At 44.0% G+C, this 20198-nt stretch overlaps 1 protein-coding gene across 1 annotated transcript in view; it reads left to right on the forward strand.

Moving 5' to 3' along the window:
* Window positions 1-20198, forward strand: part of EPC2 (enhancer of polycomb homolog 2) — a 36595-nt gene that overhangs the window by 1512 nt on the left and 14885 nt on the right. Inside the window, exons 2-3 of the mRNA XM_053947808.1 lie at window positions 13487-13646; window positions 19237-19382. Coding sequence (XP_053803783.1) covers window positions 13487-13646; window positions 19237-19382 — 306 coding nt within the window. The remainder of the gene's footprint in view (window positions 1-13486; window positions 13647-19236; window positions 19383-20198) is intronic.

Here is a 20198-nt window from a genome sequence, read left to right on the forward strand (position 1 = left end):
ATGTGGGGCTGAGGGCACACACACACACTGTGCACATGTGGGGCTGAGGGCACACACACACACACACTGTGCACATGTGGGGCTGAGGGCACACACACACACTGTGCACATGTGGGCCTGAGGGCACACACACACACTGTGCACATGTGGGGCTGAGGGCACACACACACTGTGCACATGTGGGGCTGAGGGCACACACACACACACACTGTGCACATGTGGGGCTGAGGGCACACACACACACTGTGCACCTGTGGGGCTGAGGGCACACACACACACACACTGTGCACATGTGGGGCTGCAGGGATGCACAGCAGCTTTGGCTCCCGGTGCGGGACAGTGTCTGTGTTCCTGCAGCCACCCCCGGTGCTGCTCGGAGTTATTTAACACCGATGGTTTTCGCTGCTGCTCGGTGTGCATGGCAGAGGCGTCAGCTGGACGCGTTTTGTGAAGCGTTGGAGCTTTCATGTTATTTCCAAATCAGCCAGCCGGTGTTCAGCGTGGACGTGTGATGTGTGTTCTGCTCGTAGTGTTAAAGGGTGGAAAAGCTTTTGTGCACTGAGGTAAACATAAGTTTCTGGGGGTTTTGGTGGGCAGCAGGACAGCTTTGAAAACGCTTGCCCGCAGTTCTGGTGTCGTCTGAACGTGCTGATCTTCAAACACTCTTCTGTAAGAGTAAGGTTTATTTTCTGCTCCTGGGAGTTGTGTAAGCTCAGACAGAGGCTGTCGCCTGATGTGTCTGTACTTGCAGAGCCGATAGTAAATGCACCCTCCAGAATTTCCTCAATGAATCGGTGTCTCCGCCTCAGCCAAACCTCTGTGCCTGTGGATTGGCTTTTCCGAGGTTACAGCTGTCAAAGGAGGCTTCCGTGCTTTCCTCCTTGCTTTTTCTCACCTGACTGTTGGTATTAAAAGAAATCCTTTGTCTTATCTTGGTGAGCTTTTATTTTTTTAATTTACTGTGTACAATACATTTTGATCAAAACTTCAGGAATTCCCCAAGTGTAATGCTGCTGGAAGCTGGGATTGTAGTTAAAAGGAACAGCACTGGGGTTCTAATGAAGCAATATTGGAGACTAATTTGCTTTTCTCAGCCTCGAAAGTCTGTCTTGCAGTGCTGTGTTCACATTTAATATTTAAATTAATTCTTTAAAATTGCTGTTATTTTGATAAATCGTGTTTGAAATAAAGTTGTTAATGGAAAATTGCTGTAAGAGTTCAAGCAAACAAGCTGCTTATGGGCTGCTTAAATGATTGAGAAGATTAGAATTATACTTCAATAAAACTACTTCAGTGTTGTCCTAAAAAGTTGTTTTTCTGTGCGAGTGAGGTTTGTTTTCTCAGCCCTGACATGTGGCTCTGTTTGATATATTATGTAATAGTCTCAAAATGAAATGACTGAAGCAATACATAAACATAGTTCGAGATGCATCAGCCAGGCAAGATTATAAACTGCTATTCTTAGATTGTTCAGATTATTGCCGTGTGGTGATGGTTTCATTCATGGCTTGTCCTTCTCCCAGTGTAGCACAGATAATTCTTAATTGTACTTTTAAAGAAAATGTTATGAAATCCCTTCTAGGAACCGCTGTTGTGGGTGACAGTAGTTAAATATTTGACAGATAACTAAACAGCTTTAATTCATAGCAAGTACTGCTGTGATTGATTTGATGTATTTGGAAGGGGACTTTTTGGAGGGAGAGAAATCTCTGCACACTCATTTCTGCCCTCTCAATTTCTACGGCGTCTCACGGCCTTTTTCCCCGAGTGAAAGTTGTTTGCAGCCTCAGGGTGGCTGCTGTTCTCCATCTGCTGCTCAGAGCCACAAACCTCATGTTCCTCTGGCCCCAGGACACCGCTCTCCTCCCGGTGCCACCCTCTGGGAAGCCTTGGTGGCACCAGAAAGGTCTTGTAGCGCAGGGTGTCACGGGGTCACACAGCACTTTCCGGGATATATTCCACTGGAAATCATCATTATTTACAGATTTGCAGGATTTCAAACGCTTGGGTGACGTGTCTGCCCTGTTCTTTACAACCCAGCCTCGCTGGTGCAGGCATGTGGTTTAATTAGTTGGTGATTGATCTTTTGTACATACAGAAGTGCAGATTTTGGTCCATTTATTCTTGATGAATATTCTGGAACTGCTTCTGTATGAGTATCTCAGAGATTTATATCCACTCGCAGCATTTCACAAATCAGCAGCTCATTTCTCTCACTTGGAGATTCCAGCTGTGAAAGAATTAGGTTTCTCTTCTGTAGCATGTTTATGTTACAAATGTTTATCATTTGCTCTGAATTAAACCTGAGGAAGAAAATTGTGTGGGTTTGTTTTTAACCTCACGTGAGAGAGTGATCGCTGTTAACCAGAAGCAGGAAAGTTTCCTTTTGGGAGTTCAGAAACTGAGCAGGGACACTTTGTTTTTTTCCTGATGAGTAAGACTCGTATTTCCTAATGCTAATGAATTGTTTTGACTGGAAAGGGAGAAAGTTGCAGAATAGATAAGCCCTGGGTTTGTTTCTTACCACATAACTGTGTTTTTGTTTGAATGCCTGTTACTGGCGATTGCCGAGTCGCACATTGTGAGGTGAAATCCTGCTTGGTAATGAGGCACATTCACACGGGAGGCTCTGGGAAGTGAATTTACCTGAGGTGTGAGGAAGCTGAAAATGTGATGGTAATGGGTGATCCCGGGATTGCCTGGTCAGAGCTATCTGAGCCTTCATCTCAGTGCTTGTTTGCACATCCGTTCATTTGCACTTCAGCTTGGCACGGCGTCACAGGCCTGAGGGTAGAGAGCAAAAGTGCAGGAATGGCAACTTAAGGACGTGCTTTGGCGCTGCAGAAATGCTGACACCGTACCCGTGGGAAGGGACTTTCCTTCCCAGCCCTTCAGGGATCACCTCGGGATGAGCCTTCTCTGATCATTAAATACAAAATTCAGTTCTGATTATTTCGATAGGAAGTCGTTAACTTGAAATTTTTTTTCTTTATTTTTTTTTTTTTCTTAGTTCATTCAGTTTCTTTTCTGATGCTGGAACTTGAAGTGCTCATCACCGGGCTTTGAGGTGTCCTGGAGCTGGTGATGCTCCTGGAACAGCTTTTTTAGTCTCTTTTCAAAGCAGGAAGCTTTAGCTTTGCACAAGTCCTGGTTTTGCTGTTAAACTGTATCAGCAGAAATATCCATAATGAATATTTCCCTCTGCCACAGGGAACTGAGAGAGTATAAAATGTGTGAGGATTTACTTAAGCTGCTGCTCAGAAGTACCTGCCTGCTGCTGTCTGATGCACTCAGGTGTGGGTTTAAAAACACAAATACACATAAATCACTGCCCACATGGACAGAACCTGCTCTTAACTGGATTGTTTGTGTGTGGGCTGTGCGCTCATAACCTGTGGTTGAACCCTCGAAGTTCTTACAAATGAGAGGCTTTGTAGAACAAAGAAGCCCAGACAGCAGTGAGTAAAACTGGAGGCCAACAGAGGATAACTTCAGCTCCAACCATGCAGATATTCTGTAAGACAGAAATCCCTCGGAAAGACTGCATGGGAATCTAGTGAGAAACTCCAAGGATTGTATTTCCATGCAAAACCAGCTGAAATCAAGAGCATGCTTTGCTTAGGAAAGGAATTGGGTTTGTTTGACTAAAATCAGCTGGGTTATCTGCTGGGGAAATAAAATTCCCAGTGTACGTTATTGCTCAGTTAGATTAAGCACCTGTATTTATTTACTTACCTGGGGAGTATTTGGAGGCTGCTGAGATTACTGAAATATGTTTGGCATTAGGCAGCGAAATGCTGCGTTGTGATTTTTCACAGCATTTTGAACTTCAGTTTTGTTTGAGATCTTTCCCTGCCTTCATCTCCTGTACTTTGCTCCCTCCCTCCGAGTCCCATCGCCCTGTGCAGTGACGTTCCTCCCAAGTGCACATTTTGGTTCTATTTCCCAGGCATTATTTCAGTTTTCAGCTCTGATCCTTTATCCTTGCTGTGCTGTCACCTGCACAATCTCCGGGCCGTGTTTAATGTCCCGTTTGATAGCGGTGAATAAGAATTAACCTCCGTCAGCTGAGCTCTGGAGAGCTCTTAAACTGAGGAGCTCCACGTTTAATTTGTTGTGGCTGAAGTTAAACACCACCAAGATTTGCTCTTAGTCTCCACCTCACGAGCAGTTTATTAGGGCTTATCACATTAACACCTATCAGCAAACCTGTCACAAGTGCTTGGGATATCAGCTTAGCCCGGGACAAATGTCATTGATCTCCGAGTGTGCTTTTACGATGGAGCTGAGCCAGAGGAACCGACCTGCAGGTAGAGGGGACATTCTGCTTTTTGGGGTCTTGATCAAGGGTGCTGACAGCCAGCGTGGGACAGAGGATGGTCCTTCCTTTCAGCGGGAGCCCGTGGAGATAGGGGTGGGAATGGAGCAGCGGTGTCGTGCCGAGGTGAGGTGGGTTCAGCCCTATCTTAGCACCGCACGGCTAATTGAGATAAAGCTGAATTCTTGCTGCAGGCCAGAGGCTGCGCGGGGTCAGCGGGCAGGGCTGGGAGAGCTGCCCGGGCGGGTTTGGGTGCCCGTGGCCCTGGAGCACAATGGGAGCTGGTAATTGAGTCACACCTCGGGTCATTATGCAGGAACTTTCCCTGGTGGGAAGGGCTGCTCGGCAGGAGGTGGAATTCCATAACAAAAGCTGAGGAGAGCGCTTGGGGATCGGCTTCACCGAGCTGAATGGCTCAGCCCTGGGACGTCTCAAACGCAGGGAGCACTATTTCCTTTTCCTTCTCCTTCAATTTAAGAAAGCCTTGGAAAGAAATCGCTCGGGCTTCCTTGGATTTACAGAGTGCCAGACTTCACAGTGCGCCTGCTTGGCAAAACTGAGCAGGAAGCAGCTTGGTACAATTTCTGTTTTGACTGAAACCAGTTGAAATGTCCTGCTTGAACAATTTGGATCAACAGACATTAAATCTGCTTATGGTAACCTCTGTTCTTAATTATTTTTCATAAGAAACATCATTTTGACTGATGCTAGATGTTCAAAAGGTTATTTGTAATTTATTTTGCCAACAAGGCTAATAAACAATGCCTTGTTTATGCCAGAGCACATTTATCATTCTAACACTTCAGCTTTTGGAAAGGTAAATAACTCACTTAATATTTACATAAACCTTGGGTGTCCTAAAAGCCAGTGGAGGTGAAGATCAATTGTAGAACTGAAGTTTCTATAACAAGTAAAGAAGAATAGAACTAGAACTGAATTCCTGTATGTAAAAGGGTGTAAGAGGTAGGAAAAATAATTTTGTGAGACTAAAAGCATTATCGGGATGGACTGTCATAATTTTGACATAATTTTGAAAGTACTATTGACTAGTTCTGAGTCAAAGTAATAAAGTATTTGAGAATGTACTATTTAAAAGCTTTGATTTTTGGTCCATTTTGCTAATTCCTACTTGTTAATGTATAATAATCACAGTGTAGTGGGGCTGAAATGGATTAAAATACTCTCCCTGTCCATGGCAGGTGAAGTGCTGCAAATGTAAGGGAGCAGAAAGCTGCAGCAAAAATTTCTTAATTTCCCTGATTTCCTTTGTACAATTCTAATTGTGATTAATAGATTTCCACCTCTGGTCTCTCACGTTTGGGTGCTCAGCTCTTTCCCACTGGCAGAATTCTTCAGTGTGAGATGTTTTTGTGTCATCTTCAGTTGGAGATTTGCTCAGCTTCTCCTGGCGGCTCTCCCCCGCTGGTGATGCCATTTTCCCATCAGATTTCTGTATCAGTGAGCTCCTCTGTGCTGGTGATGCCATTTTCCCATCAGATTTCTGTATCAGTGGAATCCTCTGTGCTGGTGATGCCATTTTCCCATCAGATTTCTGTATCAGTGAACTCCTCTGTGCTGGTGATGCCATTTTCCCATCAGATTTCTGTATCAGTGAGCTCCTCTGTGCTGGTGATGCCATTTTCCCATCAGATTTCTGTATCAGTGAACTCCTCTGTGCTGGTGATGCCATTTTCCCATCAGATTTCTGTATCAGTGAGCTCCTCTGTGCTGGTGATGCCATTTTCCCATCAGATTTCTGTATCAGTGAACTCTGTGCTGGTGATGCCATTTTCCCATCAGATTTCTGTAGCAGTGAACTCCTCTGTGCTGGTGATGCCATTTTCCCATCAGATTTCTGTATCAGTGAACTCTGTGTTGGTGATGCCATTTTCCATCAGATTTCTGTATCAGTGAACTCCTCTGTGCTGGTGATGCCATTTTTCCATCAGATTTCTGTATCAGTGAACTCTGTGTTGGTGATGCCATTTTCCATCAGATTTCTGTATCAGTGAGCTCCTCTGTGCTGGTGATGCCATTTTTCCATCAGATTTCTGTATCAGTGAACTCTGTGCTGGTGATGCCATTTTTTCCACCAGATTGCTGTATCAGTGAGCTCCTCTGTGCTGGTGATGCCATTTTTCCACCAGATTTCCATATCAGTGAACTCAGAGCTGTTTGTTGGTGATGCCATTTTCCCATCAGATTTCCTTATCAGCGAGCTCCTCTGTGCTCCTGTCCCCCAGGACACACGGATCACTTCTCAGCCAGCTCCCTTTCCTCCCCCTTTCTGGAGTTGTTTGCTGTTGTTTACATTGGAATTTATAATTTGTTTTTCTCAGCTTTGTGCCGTTTCTCTGGCTGCAGCTCACACTTGGTGGATCTTAGACCAGTGTGTGTTGCATAAAACAAACTGTTTCTACTTTGAAGCATCCCGGTGATGTCGGATTCCCTGTGCCAGACTTGGATGTAAACAAACCACTCTGTCTGCAGTGGTATCCAGAGACTGGATAATTAAGGGAGATGCTGATACTACAGAATGTCAAAAAAATAATAATTCATGTTTCTTGAGTTCAAGTATTTGGTTTAAGATGGAATTTTGTAATTAATTTTTAATAATTTTGATTTCTATCAATTACTATATGTGTATTTTAATTTCTCTAACCTTTTCCTGAGTTGTCCAAACTGTAGAACCAATCTCTGACATTCATTTGAATTATAAAATGAGGGATTTCCGTGTGATTCCTCGGGTCTCCAGCACTCCAGGTAGCATCCCTTTGGCGATGAAAACACCATTTGTTTAAAACTCTGTAAAATCCAAATTCCCTGCCGTAGGTGCGTGTGCCTCAGTTAAATAAAAACTCAGGATATGAATGCTGGGGTGAAGATGTTCCCCACAGGCTGAGGTTAAATGCAGAGTGCAGAGGAGAGGGAGAGGTGCTGTGGTCTCCTGGCAGCTCCTGCAGGAGGATTTCCAGCTCTCCCTCCTGGTGACTCTCGCTGCTGCTGCTGCAGGGAGCGTTCTGTGACTCAGTCCCGTGGAGGTGTTGGTGAGAGCAGCCAGCATCACACACAGTTTGGGTTCTGTGGGTAATATTTGGTTTAATGTAGGCCAGAGCTCCTTGCTGGGGAGTCTCAGCCTTTAAAAATGAATCGTGGGGTTCATGGCATGAAAAATGAGGGAATATTTCTCCAGGTCAGGGCCTTGCCATCCTGCTTGGACTGGGATAATCAGGATTCCTAAAGGAATGATTTTTGACCTTGGGAGTGGTACCAGTGTATCCCAAGGAGCTCTTTGGACTACATGTTACATTATTTGTAACAACTTTTTCATAAAACATTCTTTGCAAAAAAATCCCACCCCTCAGTAAATACAAATTTCTCTTCTAGTACCACAAACAACTTTTCCAAAAGGATTTTTTAATAATTCAATTAATTGTTATAGCAATAATTTGATTTTTAATAATTTGTTTATATTCATGTTTTGGTAGATTGGGAACTTGTGTAAATAATTGTAGCTTTAAAATAGAGAGTTTTAGCTGCTGTGAGGTTTTTGACATTTCATAGACAGTGACAGTTGTGTGTCCATATGTTCATAAATAGTGAGTAATCATTATTTACAGGGATGAGGGATTGCTCATGTTCTCAGACATGTTGCACTTGGGATGATATTTGGGATATCTCCCAGTTGTTTCATGTCCAATTTGACATGGAATGGTTGAGATGGCATTGTTTCCTTTTTCTGAATTAAAGTTATTTAGAGAAATGTTTACTCCTTCTTTTCTGTTGGCTGCTACAGAAGGAAACACACCAATGGTTGTGATGTGTGCTCATGTCCCTGTCCCTGTCCCTTGCTCAGGCTCTGTGGGCTGATTGCCACCCTCATGTCCTGAAGTGCTTCACTTGGACCCCAGAGGGGGAAGAAAGGCGTTCCTGGGCACTGTTTGGGACAAACTGGAGTTTTCCTCTTTTAGATTCACATTTTCTCTCTGGAGACATCTTCACCTGGACAGGAGGTGCTGAGGTGTCACCCAGGGCTGCTGAGGTGTCACCCAGGGCTGCAGGGCTCGGGAGTGTTGGGGACCCTTCCTTGGGTCGATCCAACATCCAGAGATGCCTTCAGGGGCTGGGCTGTAATCCCAGGATTTGGGTGTGAAGAAGTCCCAGATTGGCTTGGCTTTGGTGCTGCCTTGGGAAGTTGCAGTTGTTAAACAACTGGGAAAGGGAAGAAAGTGATGGAAAACTCAGTGAATCCCAGACTGGTTTGGGTTGGAAGGGACTTAAAGCCCATCCAGTGCCACCCCTGCCATGGCAGAGACACCTCCCACTGTCCCAGGCTGCTCCAAGACCTGTCCAGCCTGGCCTTGGGCACTGCCAGGGATCCAGGGGCAGCCACAGCTGTGCCAGGGCCTGCCCACCTTCACAGGGAAGGATTTCACCCATTCCAGGCACCTGTGTGAATTTTTAGGATGGAGCAGCCCCATTTGAGTCACTTTCCCCTGCTTCCCCTCACTGAGTCAGTAAGAGCAGCCAACCCTTAGGACATTTTTTGTCCTGTAGTCACAGTTCAGCAGTCTGGAAGGCAAGTGTGGGGCAGGTGGTTCTTGTGATTATTTCTTTTTTTTAAGAAAGGGCGGGGGGTATCACGTTGGAAAAACTTGATATGGCCAAAAGTGAAACTGAGAAGTGGTTCCACGAGCCCTTGTGGTTGTGGGTTTCCTCCAGGTGCCTTCCACTGAGTGTTGGAACCTCCTTAGGGAAACTGAGTGCAGTTGTCCTCGAAAGCCTTGGTTTGGGTGTGTTGGTTTCCACTCATTATTTGGATTTTTATGGTCTTCCCAGTGCCCTGCATTACTTGATAATTAATCCAGTGTTTTAAGGGGACACTCTATGCAAGAGGAAACAGCTCTGATTCCTGACTAGATTAAGTCTTTATCAAATCAGCAGAAACATGTATATTACCAACTTTGCTAATGACTGAAGTGCTTGTTTTTCAAAATAAATTGGAAATGAAGCAGTGGGTTTCAGCTCTCAAGGGTGGGAATTCTTGTGGTGCACACTCTGATTCCCTGCTGTGTGTGACTCCTTGTTTCACTTGCCCTCTGTCCATCCCAGAGCAGAGGGAGGGGAAGAAGGGAAACAGCTCTGTAGGACTGAAAGGGTTAACTGCACAAGAAAACAAAAGCTGCTGCTTGAGTTTACACTTTTGCTCTTGGGAATCTTATCTAAAAAAAGTGTTTATGTGCAGAGAGGGAGGAGATGGGGCTGAGCTTTCCAAGGCAGGGAGGCTCCTGACCAAATTAGCTTTTGAGCTTTCTGACACTTCTTTCTGGAAGTGCTGTCAAGAGGTGTTACTCGCTGTGCTTGAGACTTTGCAAGATGAGTCTGCACATTCCCACTGCAATTCTCTACTTTCAGCTTCTGAATCTCAATATTAAAGATAAAAATGTCCTTTAAAAAAAAAAATCCCAATTTGAATAGAATGTTTAACAAGTGAAGTATTTAAACTTTAGTGGATTTTAATTGTTTTCTTACTTTTAATTCTGTTCTTGGCGCAGGTAGATTGGAAGGCTGACTCCAGGTTGGCCTAGAAATAGCTTATTTTGAGTAGGAAAAATGGACAAATTTGTTGATGAATTCACTTTTCCATCCTACTTGTATGGAGAGCTATGGGGTTAAAGCAGTGAAACAGCCTAAGGAGGAGTAACTTTGCTTGAACGGTGTAAGGAATGAAGATGGGAACAGGTACATATAATCCTAAAGCTTTGTTGTCTAGGAGTTTGTATCCAATATGGAATTGCTCACTGGAGTTTGGTATTTAAGATGAACTTTTCAGTGTGTGAAGATGATGTTCAGCCATGAGCATCTCCAACCATGCTCAACCAAAAAACTTGCAGTTATTCAAAGTTTAATCAACTCTGTTTCTTAGAGATTACTTGGGGGTGGTAGCAGGGGACTCAAAGATTAAGGAAAACCCAGCCTGGTCTGTAGGGTCCAGGTGCTCTGGTTTGTGGGATAAAAGGAAGTAGGAGCAGTTTGGGACATCCCTGCTCATGGCAGGGACTGGAAGGAGATGATTTCAACCCAAGCCATTCTGTGATTCCATGATATTGGTAAAAAATATGTAAAAAGTACCATTCAGTATTGAGCACTGTTTGCCTTAAAGCTTGACAAAAATAACTGCAGGGTAAGAGGATCAATACCTGTTGATTTATTACTGATGTTTGCCTCTGTTTTGTAGTGAAGAAATTCCCAGCTAGGAAGGTGAGAGGGAACATGAAATCTGTGGGGTTTCAGGGATGAAGGGAATGGCAGTGGAGGTACCTTGCTCTCAGCTGGACGTAGAGCCTGGCTCTGAATGTCTGCAACCAAAACTGAGTATTTTAGATACCAGGATTGAAAGAATTTTAGGGTTTTTTTTTTCCTTCTGAGGAGAAACAGAAGCAAGGATTGTGATGTCTTAGAGGGGTTCAGAGAGCAGTTCTGGTTTAATGTGTAAATGTACCAGGATTGCAGGAATTTTAGGGATTTTTTTTTCCCTCCTGAGGAGGAATGGAAGCAAGGATTGTGGTGTCTTAGAGGGGTTCAGAGAGTAGTTCTGGTTTCATGTGTAAATGTGCTCAGGCAGCAGTGTTACACACACTAAATATTTACATCTCTCTAATGCTGCTGGTTGAAGAAATAGCCCAGTCTAAGCTGTGTTTGTTTGAAATTTTGTCTTCATACTGGAGAGAAAGGTCTGGATGTGCTTTTTAAGGAATTAATGGGGAATCACTCTTTGTCAGGAGCTCCTTTTTATTCCCATGGCAGCACGTTCTGTTTGCTGTCATCACTGGTTCTCTAATGCCCCTTTATTTTGTGTAGGAACTTTGCATCTGCCCTACTGCAGAACAAAGTGTGAGCTTAAAATACTGTATGTCTTTCAAAACCATCAGAAGAAAGTGAACACTAGACCAAAAGTTGTGTTGGTAATAAATCTGTGTGTAGAAACACTACTTCAGTGGTTAATTAATCCATTTAATTAGCCCAGCTTTTCTTTCAAAATCTTCATGGTTTGTTTAAACAGAATTGTTTCAGGAGTTAAAGCTTAAATTTTCCTGTACTTGATGCTCGGCAGAAAGATTTGAGGTTTTCCCCCTAAATTTTAAAATTTACATAGTTTATCTATCTGTTTTGGAGCTCTGCTGTTTGAGGAGTGACAGCAGCAGTGCTGAAAGCTGAAATCTCTGTTTGAAAGCTGTGCTCTGCTCCAAGGCTTTTTATAGTGAAATGAGTACTAACACCTATTGGCAGCCTTGCTTGGGAACTCCAACCTGAATTCCTCATCTCAGTTACCCTTCAGTGGGCTGCAGAACCAAAAGGTGTTCTGAATTTTGGACAGATCAAGCCCTTCCTTAGAGCAGTCCTGTGCTGGGGGCTGTTGGTACACAGCTCCAGGGACAGCAGCTGAAAGCAGCCCCGTAATGAAACCATTTCTGTGTAGTTGAATTACTCAGCACTGCCAAGCTCTCCAAGACACGTTTTAATGGTGGAGTGACAGATTTACTCAGTGTGGAGTAACTCAGGCAGATCACAGCAGCTATTGGATTGCATGCTTGTCTTAATTCTAATAGCACTCACTTGGGAGCCTGATTGATTTAAGGTTGCTTCATGTGCTGCAGGAGATTCCCAAAGCTGCTCTGCTTTTGCAGGAGCTGCATTATTTGTGTTTCTGTAAATCTTAACATTTCAAAGGGGATCATTTATTAAGTATCATTTACATATTTTAAAAGGGTTTTCTTTCACTCCCTCTTTTTAAAAATACCATTCTGTAGAATTAAAGAGGAAGAAGTTTTGTTCTTGAGAGAATTTCCAAGTGGGTAGCAGAGTGTGTGAGTGCCAGACTGCCGTGAGTGCCAGGCTGCAGTGCCAGCCAGGCATTGGAATGCTGGCACCTTCCCATTCCTGGTGTTGATCCTGGCCTCTTGGGAGTGTTAACCGTGGGGAGGGGCACCCTGGAAAGCCCGAGGGAGGAACAGAGAGCAGCAAACCTTTTTTTTTTTTTTTGTGTGTGTGTGTTTTTCCCTGCTCAAACAATGCTGTTCCTGGCAGTGGGGTATGTGGGAATGGCTGGGGACAACCTGCAGCCCCTGGAACAGGCAAAGTAAGGTCCCATGGATCTGTGACAAAGCTGAGCTTGGATTTCCAGTTGATATTCTGCTCACCCTCCCTCCCCTCAAATCTGGGAGACTTTGGGGAAGAACAGTAAAAGCAGAAGGAAACCTTCACTCCAGATTCCACTCCTGGTTCATCTGCTGGGAGGTTGCACTTGATTTATACTGGCTTTGGAGAACTTGGTACTTCACTTTTCCCAAGGGCTGTGAGGATCTGAGGTCCATCACTCCCCTGGACACACAGAAGGCAGCCTTGGTGTCTTAGCCTGAGACATTTTTTAGTGGTTTAAATTTTAACATGAAAAATCTTTCAAGAGGGAAGTTACAGCTTAGCTCTGACTCACAACAGTAGATGGTTGTCAGCAAGTTAACTAATAAATTAACTAATAAAATTATGTGGGGGAAAAAATCTATGAACTGCTACATTTATTGTGATCTCTGTTTCACCTGAAGTGATTCTGTGGGATTTGTGACTTTTGTCCCATAAGAATAAAATGAAGTGATACCTGTTTGGGGAGTCCTTGCTTTTCAGGTGTTATTCTGTGAGAACTCTTCTTCCTGTTGCTCTTAACTTGCTAAACTTCTAACAGCAGGCCAGTAAGGATTGCTGGGTAGACAGGAATGATGAAAATTGCAATTCTTTTGACTTTAAAGGCCTGATCTTGCATACTTTTTCTTTCTGACAGGTTTGGGTGGGTTTGGCTTTCCCCAGCCCTGATTTTCTGCTGAGGTTATTTTGTGAATTTTGAGTGTTTGTCTTTTTCCCAGTCTGGTGGAAGGTGTGGGCTGTGTCTGAACAAAGGGTTCTCTTCATCTGTTTGTAGTTCATTCACTGCACTTTTAAGATACCCATCAGTTAGGAGCCCTAAAAGATGGAGAAAGCATCCTGCTGGCCTCTAAAACCCAGCAAAGCCTCCACTCAGTTATCCTGTAGGAAAACAGTGGGAGAAGAGGCTGGCTGTCTTTATATGCACTTTGTACAGATACTGAAATGAACTCTGCCGTTTTCCCCTTGCAGGAACATCATTTGCAACGGGCCATCTCAGCACAGCAAGTTTTCAGAGAAAAGAAGGAGAGCATGGTTATCCCAGTCCCTGAAGCAGAGAGCAATGTCAACTACTACAATCGTCTCTACAAAGGAGAGTTCAAGCAACCAAAGCAGTTCATCCACATCCAACGTGAGTTCCAGACATTGGGATTGCTGTGGGGTCTGTTCAGCCCCTCATTATTTAACCTGAGGAACCTTTGTCTTGAGGTCAGAGCTGCTACAGTGCTCAGAGATCCATTTAGAGATGTAAATTGCAGTATCTTCTCCAGTTCTGGAAGAACTGAGTTGCTGGTGAAGGTGGGGTTTTGCTGCTGGGTTTGGCTCTGGCTCTGTGCTGATGCTCTGTCCGTGTGCAGCAGCTGCTGAGCCTCATCCTGGCTCTTGGGCCTCCAGTATTCTAATCCAGCCTCACTCTGGTGGTTTTGTCCTTCCTAGCCCTGAGAAGGATAACTGAAGCTGCCTGGCTGTCTCCTGGTGCTTATACTGATGCAGGGAGCAGGAGAGAGGTTGTCTTGCTCACCTGTTAACTCCAAAGTTCTCTGTAAGTGCAGATCCATAAACCAGAAGAGTTTTTGTGATGAACTCAGCCTTTGTCCTGCTGCTCATAACAGAGTTCTGGCAGGGCAGGGCAGCCGTGCTGCCACTGGGGTTCAGGCTGTTCTGGGTAACAGTCACTTCTCTCTGAGTTTGGCTAGAACTGAGCAATTCCATTTCAGCAGGGACCTCTGAGTTTATTTTATAGATAAAACTAAATATTCTACATGAACTTGGCTTACAAGACCTCATTAATCTAAGCTTGTGGGCTGTGGATGGATTTTCCCACTTCTTTTGGTTGATGTTCTGTTGACAAGTGACACACTTGCAGTTCAGTTGTTCCTTGGCACACAGTTCATGTTTGTCCTTTGCAGGATGTGGTTCAGGGGGTTATTTGGGTACTTGGATTCCTCCCAGCAGTTACCTTTGTAGCAAAACCTTTGATTCAGTTATTGCATCATTTCTCACCAGCGTGGTGAAGTGTCCAATTTTTTCCATTTATTTACAAAACAGGAGATTTTGGAAATAATGTACTCAGGGTTCTCTGTGATGCAGTAGAGACCATAGAGGTGATGGAGAAAAAACAACTAAAAGGAATTGTTTCTCTCCTTAATAAAAGAAACAAACTTGGAAGCAAGGCAGGCTGAATGAACTGAAACCAAGCTGCTGGTGGAGGAATATATTTTATTCTGTTCTTTGTTGGACACTGCCAGAAACACTGTGAATGCTGTAATAAACATGTCTAAAAATGTTAAATATATTATGCCAAAGTTTTCTTTGTCTTGTTCAGACTCACAGTCTTTCTGGACAGAATTACACAAGGTATTTGAAGTGAAGATAAATACTAGATACTGCTCCAAGATAATTTTTCCCACATATTCTGGATGGACTAGGTGTGTAGCTTTATGCTACATAAACTGCTTAGAAATTCTGTTTTAATACTTAAAGCACAAATAGCAGCAATATCCACTTTGGCCAGAGAAGTTATGTAAACTGATAGAAAATGCCAGGAGGACACATACTATAATCCATACTTACTGGTGGGTATTTCTGGCAAATTATGTTTTGCTGGGATTCTGGTAGCCTAAAATTTTAATATTTTTTACATTTGTTTATTTAGATCAGTGGTTCCAAGCAGAGAAAAGTTAATTTATTTGTAAAGCTTGGAATTTGTGAATAAGCAAAGTTCCAGGTATTAGTCAACCTCAGTGGTGCCAACACAGGTGATGCTGAGTTGAATGTAAAGAAAAAACCTTGAACCATGAAACCTATTCTAATTATTCCAGCATGCTTCATAATTTTCCAAGAATATTTGTAGCATCAATAACATGGAGATGCATTTTAAGTTATTGATAATTAGCAAAGAGATTAAGTTGGTAAACTTGGACCTAAATTAGAGCTGTGGGGATGGAAGATGAGTCAGAAACAAAGAAACAATGTTCATTAAGTGGAGAATGAACTCCAGTCATCCTTGAAAGGAACTTTTTGGCAGGAAGTTTCTCTTTCATTTTCTGGTTGGGTGACCCTCAGTGTTTATCAATTTGCTGCCTTGGCTCAGGCCTGGTTGCTGCTGTTGGCACAAGAGCATGGCAGGGCTGTGGTTTGCTGGGGAGGGAAGGCACTGGAAGCACTGGTTTCAGTGGGAACTCGTGCCTGTGGCAGCTTCATGAGTGTGTAAGCACAGCCTCAGTTCAGTTAGCTAAATGAAATGAGTTAATGTAGTGAAGTTAAACCCAGCTCAGTGTAACTTCACTGAGAAACAAATTGCGTTTGTGTGAGTTGGGATAAACTGGGTCCTAGGGGAGCTCGAGTAAACAAAAAAAGCAAATCCCTCTGGCAGGTACTGCTGGGAGTGGGTGGAGTGGCAGAGGGTGGCAACTGGATGTTGTGTTTGCAGCAGCAGTGAGCAAACCAGCAAGTCCTGAGCATCCCTGGAGAAACTTCCCAGGTGGGATCACTGGGATGTTGTGTTTGCAGCAGCAGTGAGCAAACCAGCAAGTCCTGAGCATCCCTGGAGAAACTTCCCAGGTGGGATCACTGGGATGTTGTGTTTGCAGCAGAAACCAGCAGCAAATCCTGAGCATTCCTGGAGAAACTTCCCAGGTGGGATCACTGGGGCCTGTCTGACAGTGCCCTGTAGAAATGCAGATGTTCTGGAGGAGAAAGACTGGATTCATCCTGAGTCAGGAGAATGTCCCAGGATTTAGGAGGAGGTGTCCATGTGGGCTGGTTGTCCTGCAGGAGCAGCTCTCCCAGCTGCCGTGGCAGGGGCAGGAACAGGGAGTGATGGATGGTTCCATCCATGGCACACAAACACCTGGGTCTTGTGGTGGCTTTGGAAGCCAGGGAGCTGCCATGCTGCAGGCTGGCTCCAAGGTGAAACATGGCTTTTTCTGGAACAATTTCAGTTCACTCAGCGCTTGGGGAAGGAAGAAAACTGGTAATAAGGATGTTGCTGAAGGTGGGTAAATGAACATCGGGGAGGAGGACACTTCCATGGGTGTCCCAGTGCTGGGACAAGCCAGCTTTGGGCTGATGAACTCCAAAGGAGAAGTGGTAGTCATTAGTTGGAGTAGGCCCTTTTCTGACTTAGAGATGGGGTAACTGAGAGGTGTTTTTAAAGCTTTTATTCTATTTTCAGTCTCATGGGAAGGGTGAGACAATACAGATGTTGTAATTCATGCCATCACAATCAGAAGTCAACTATTTCCTAATTACAATACGTTGTAAGTGTTTCTCGGCTTCAAGAATTCTCTACAAATCCATTTCCCACATTCTTGCATTTCCTGAGGCCCTCACACCTCCCCAGGCTGCTGGGAGCTTGTGGCCACCCACTGAAACACGTGGTGCTCCCATCCCTGCAGTGTCATTAACCTGCACCCCACGTAAACCCCCCTCTTTGAAAGGGAACTGCACTGATAAACACAGGGCACACCAAACAGCATTGCTGATGGCAGAAAAGCCATGGGAAGTGGGATGTGTGACATGGGCTACTGCTGTTCTCACAGCAGTGATGGGGGGTTGTTTGGGAAAATGGGGCCGGATTTGTTTGATTGCAAGTACCTGTTGGATGCTTTTTATCTTATCTCGAATATTTACCAAAATAGTGAGCAGAGATAGGGAGGGACCCCCTGCTTCCAGCTGAGGTGCACCACGGGGTCACTGGAGGTGCTGGGAGTGACCTGCCTTCCCTCCTGGAGACCCATCACTAATACCCACAGCGTGCTCCTGAGCGTGACTGGTGGTTTAAGGTACTTTTTGATTGAATGGTTGGGCTTTTTCTTTTCTTTTTGCTTCTCTTGGTGTCTCCTGGTTGCCTCTCACTTGATCCTGGTTTTATTGTGGATGGTTCATGACCTTTTAGTGACTCTTCTTTTCCCATTGTGGAAATGAAAGGAAGTTTCCTGGCGCTGCTCACAATTTACAGGTGAACAACGTGACATCTTCTGTCACAGATCCTCCTGCTCACTGATACTCTGGCTTGGAAAAACTGGCTGGAAACATTTTGTCCACAGGGGATTATTGAATTATCTACTGACAGGCAATCTACTGACATCTTTTCTGATGTGAGACCAACATCTGCCTTGGGGCAAACAAGCTTTTTGTGGCCTTTCATGCTTTTCAGTCCACATGTAAGCAGTGATCTGCTGGAGAGGCAGATGTGATGTGGAAAGCTGCAGCTGAAGTCTCACACACAGTTAATTGTTGGAGAGCTCTTGGTCACATGCCCAGTGACAGTGTCTTAAATAAACTTGCCATGCAACTTGTATTACTGAATTAATATTGCCAGCAGTTCTTGACACACCGTTACAGCCTGTTATTATTTTCTCCTCAAATAAATTGTTACAGTGTGTGGTAGGTCAGAGAACTCTTCTGGCCAAGTGCTGTTGGCACAGTTGGGCAGTGTCTCCTCTGAGAGGTACCAGCTTGAGCTGAAGATGCTGAGGAGCTGCTTTTTAGCCCTTCCCTGGCTGAGTTTCTGTGCCTAAATAAATAAATAAACACTGGTAGTGGTTTAGCTCGTTTATTGCACTGGATCACAGAGAGAGTGGTCTTGGGCAAGGCTGAGATGTGGAAGGGCACTGCTGCCCACTTGCCTGTGGCAGGGAGAGTACTGGGATTTGTTCTAAAGGCTTTTTTCAGGGCTTTCTTTTGCTCCTGGTTTTCCAGGTTTTTGTTTCAAGGTGCTCTCAAAGCACACAGGGCAGCTCAGTAGCAGAGGTTTTTAAATTAGCATTTGGTATAGCCACAAGTTAAGGGCAGAGATAAGATAGTGCTGTTTGTCTATTAAGAATGGAATATGTTTCATCAGGCCTATTAACTGCTGTTATTGCAGTGCTGATTGAATTACTGAGAGTGTTCTACCTGGTGTGTCACCCCTTCAAGGTTTTATTAGGTGTACAATTAATGTTTCTATTAACAGTTCTTACTGTCATGTGCAATTCACTCATATTTGTTGTAAAATTTTATTTCTGCTGTGTTATCTGAATGAGAACTTCCTTCTGCTTTTAGTAGCACCAGGAACTTCATAAAGTGAGGAAGCTAATTAGCACAATTAGTAATAAAGACATGAGCTTTGCTGAGAAGTTGAGAACTGACTATTTAGAGTGCCTGAAGGAATTGTCAGGCTTTATATCCACAGCTGAGGTGGTTTTGGAGAAGAAGGAACAATCCCCATAGGATTGGTCTAGGATCTCTACACTTACATAAAACCAGAAATGGTTTAGTCTGTTAAATATTTTAACACTTTAGGTTTGGTGTACTGTTTAAAAATGGGCAACAGAAATTTTTACTGGAATTTCAGTGTAAATGCTTTTTCTCCAAATCTGGAATTTGATTGAAAAATGTCTTAATTCTTATTATCTTACCATGATATTCTGGAGGAGCTGTCTTGTATCAGTACTGTCAAGTGTCTTTGCTCTTGTTTTGCAAAGATACATCAAAGTTTCTGTGCCTATCACTCCTTCAGGTCACTTCAAATGAAACTTCCTGGATTCCTTTCATATTGGAAGTTGGAGACAAGCAACTTCTACCTGCTGTGTGTTACATGGGGAAACTTTTCAGTATAAAAAAGTGTTCTGGCAGAGAAGTGCTGGGCTGGAATTTGCTCAGTCATTTTTGGTTTGATTGCAGATGTGTGCCCAGAGTGTGTTACTTACCCAGCATTTCAATTTCTTGTGTTCCAGCCTTTAATCTGGACAATGAACAGCCAGATTATGATATGGACTCTGAGGATGAGACCCTTCTGAACAGGCTGAACAGGAAGATGGAGATCAAGCCACTGCAGTTTGAAATAATGGTTGACAGACTCGAAAAAGCCAGTTCTAGTCAGGTATGGTGTGAAGAAATCACTGGGAGGTTTTGCTGTCCTGGGGGGTGGTTCTGGGTGCTTGGTTTTATTTCCTGCTACAGGAGAAGTGTGTTTGTGTGAGTCTGCAGTTTCACAGAAATCACATTGCTGTCTCCTGTGTCAATATTGGTAACTTCAGATAAAACAGGTGGGGAAGGAGCTTTTGGGGCTGCAGGGATTGATTTTAAATTTTAATTCCTGACCACAGTGTCTCAGACACACACAGCTTGTTTTTACCACTGTTGGCCTGGAATAAGCTTGTGATGATCAGTAGGTGTAGAAATGGCTATAAACATATGAGAATCCAAATTCTGTTACACTTGTTTCTGCTGGACATGGTCTTTGGTTGGTTTTTGAGGGTTGGAAGCACAGACAGTGAATTAACTTGTACCAGTGTTAAATCAGAGCCTGAGGTGCTCCAGGAGGGCAGTGTCTGGAGGAGGGTCTTCCAGCCCAAAATATTTACTCCAAAACTACACCTGAGGGATCAGTTTGTGCAAGTCAAGTTTGAGCAGCTGCAGTTATTTCCCAGTGAGATGAGGCTTTGTGGGAGGGAAAAATCCTTTGTGGGATCCATGGCTCTGCCTCAGTTCCTTAACCTGATTTAGTGCTGTCCATTAGAAGGCCAAAATACTGAATTTTTCTCTGTCTTAGAGCAACTTCAGAAAGGCAGAGATCTCTTACTATGCTAAGAAAATGGGAATGAAAGGAAAAACAGGGAATACATTGGATGGTACTTGTTGAACATGTACTTGGGTTTGTTGGAGCTTTGATCAAGACACCCCTGTTTTGGCTTTC

The sequence above is a fragment of the Vidua chalybeata genome, chromosome 7, assembly GCF_026979565.1.
Source record: "Vidua chalybeata isolate OUT-0048 chromosome 7, bVidCha1 merged haplotype, whole genome shotgun sequence".
Taxonomy (NCBI): domain Eukaryota; kingdom Metazoa; phylum Chordata; class Aves; order Passeriformes; family Viduidae; genus Vidua; species Vidua chalybeata.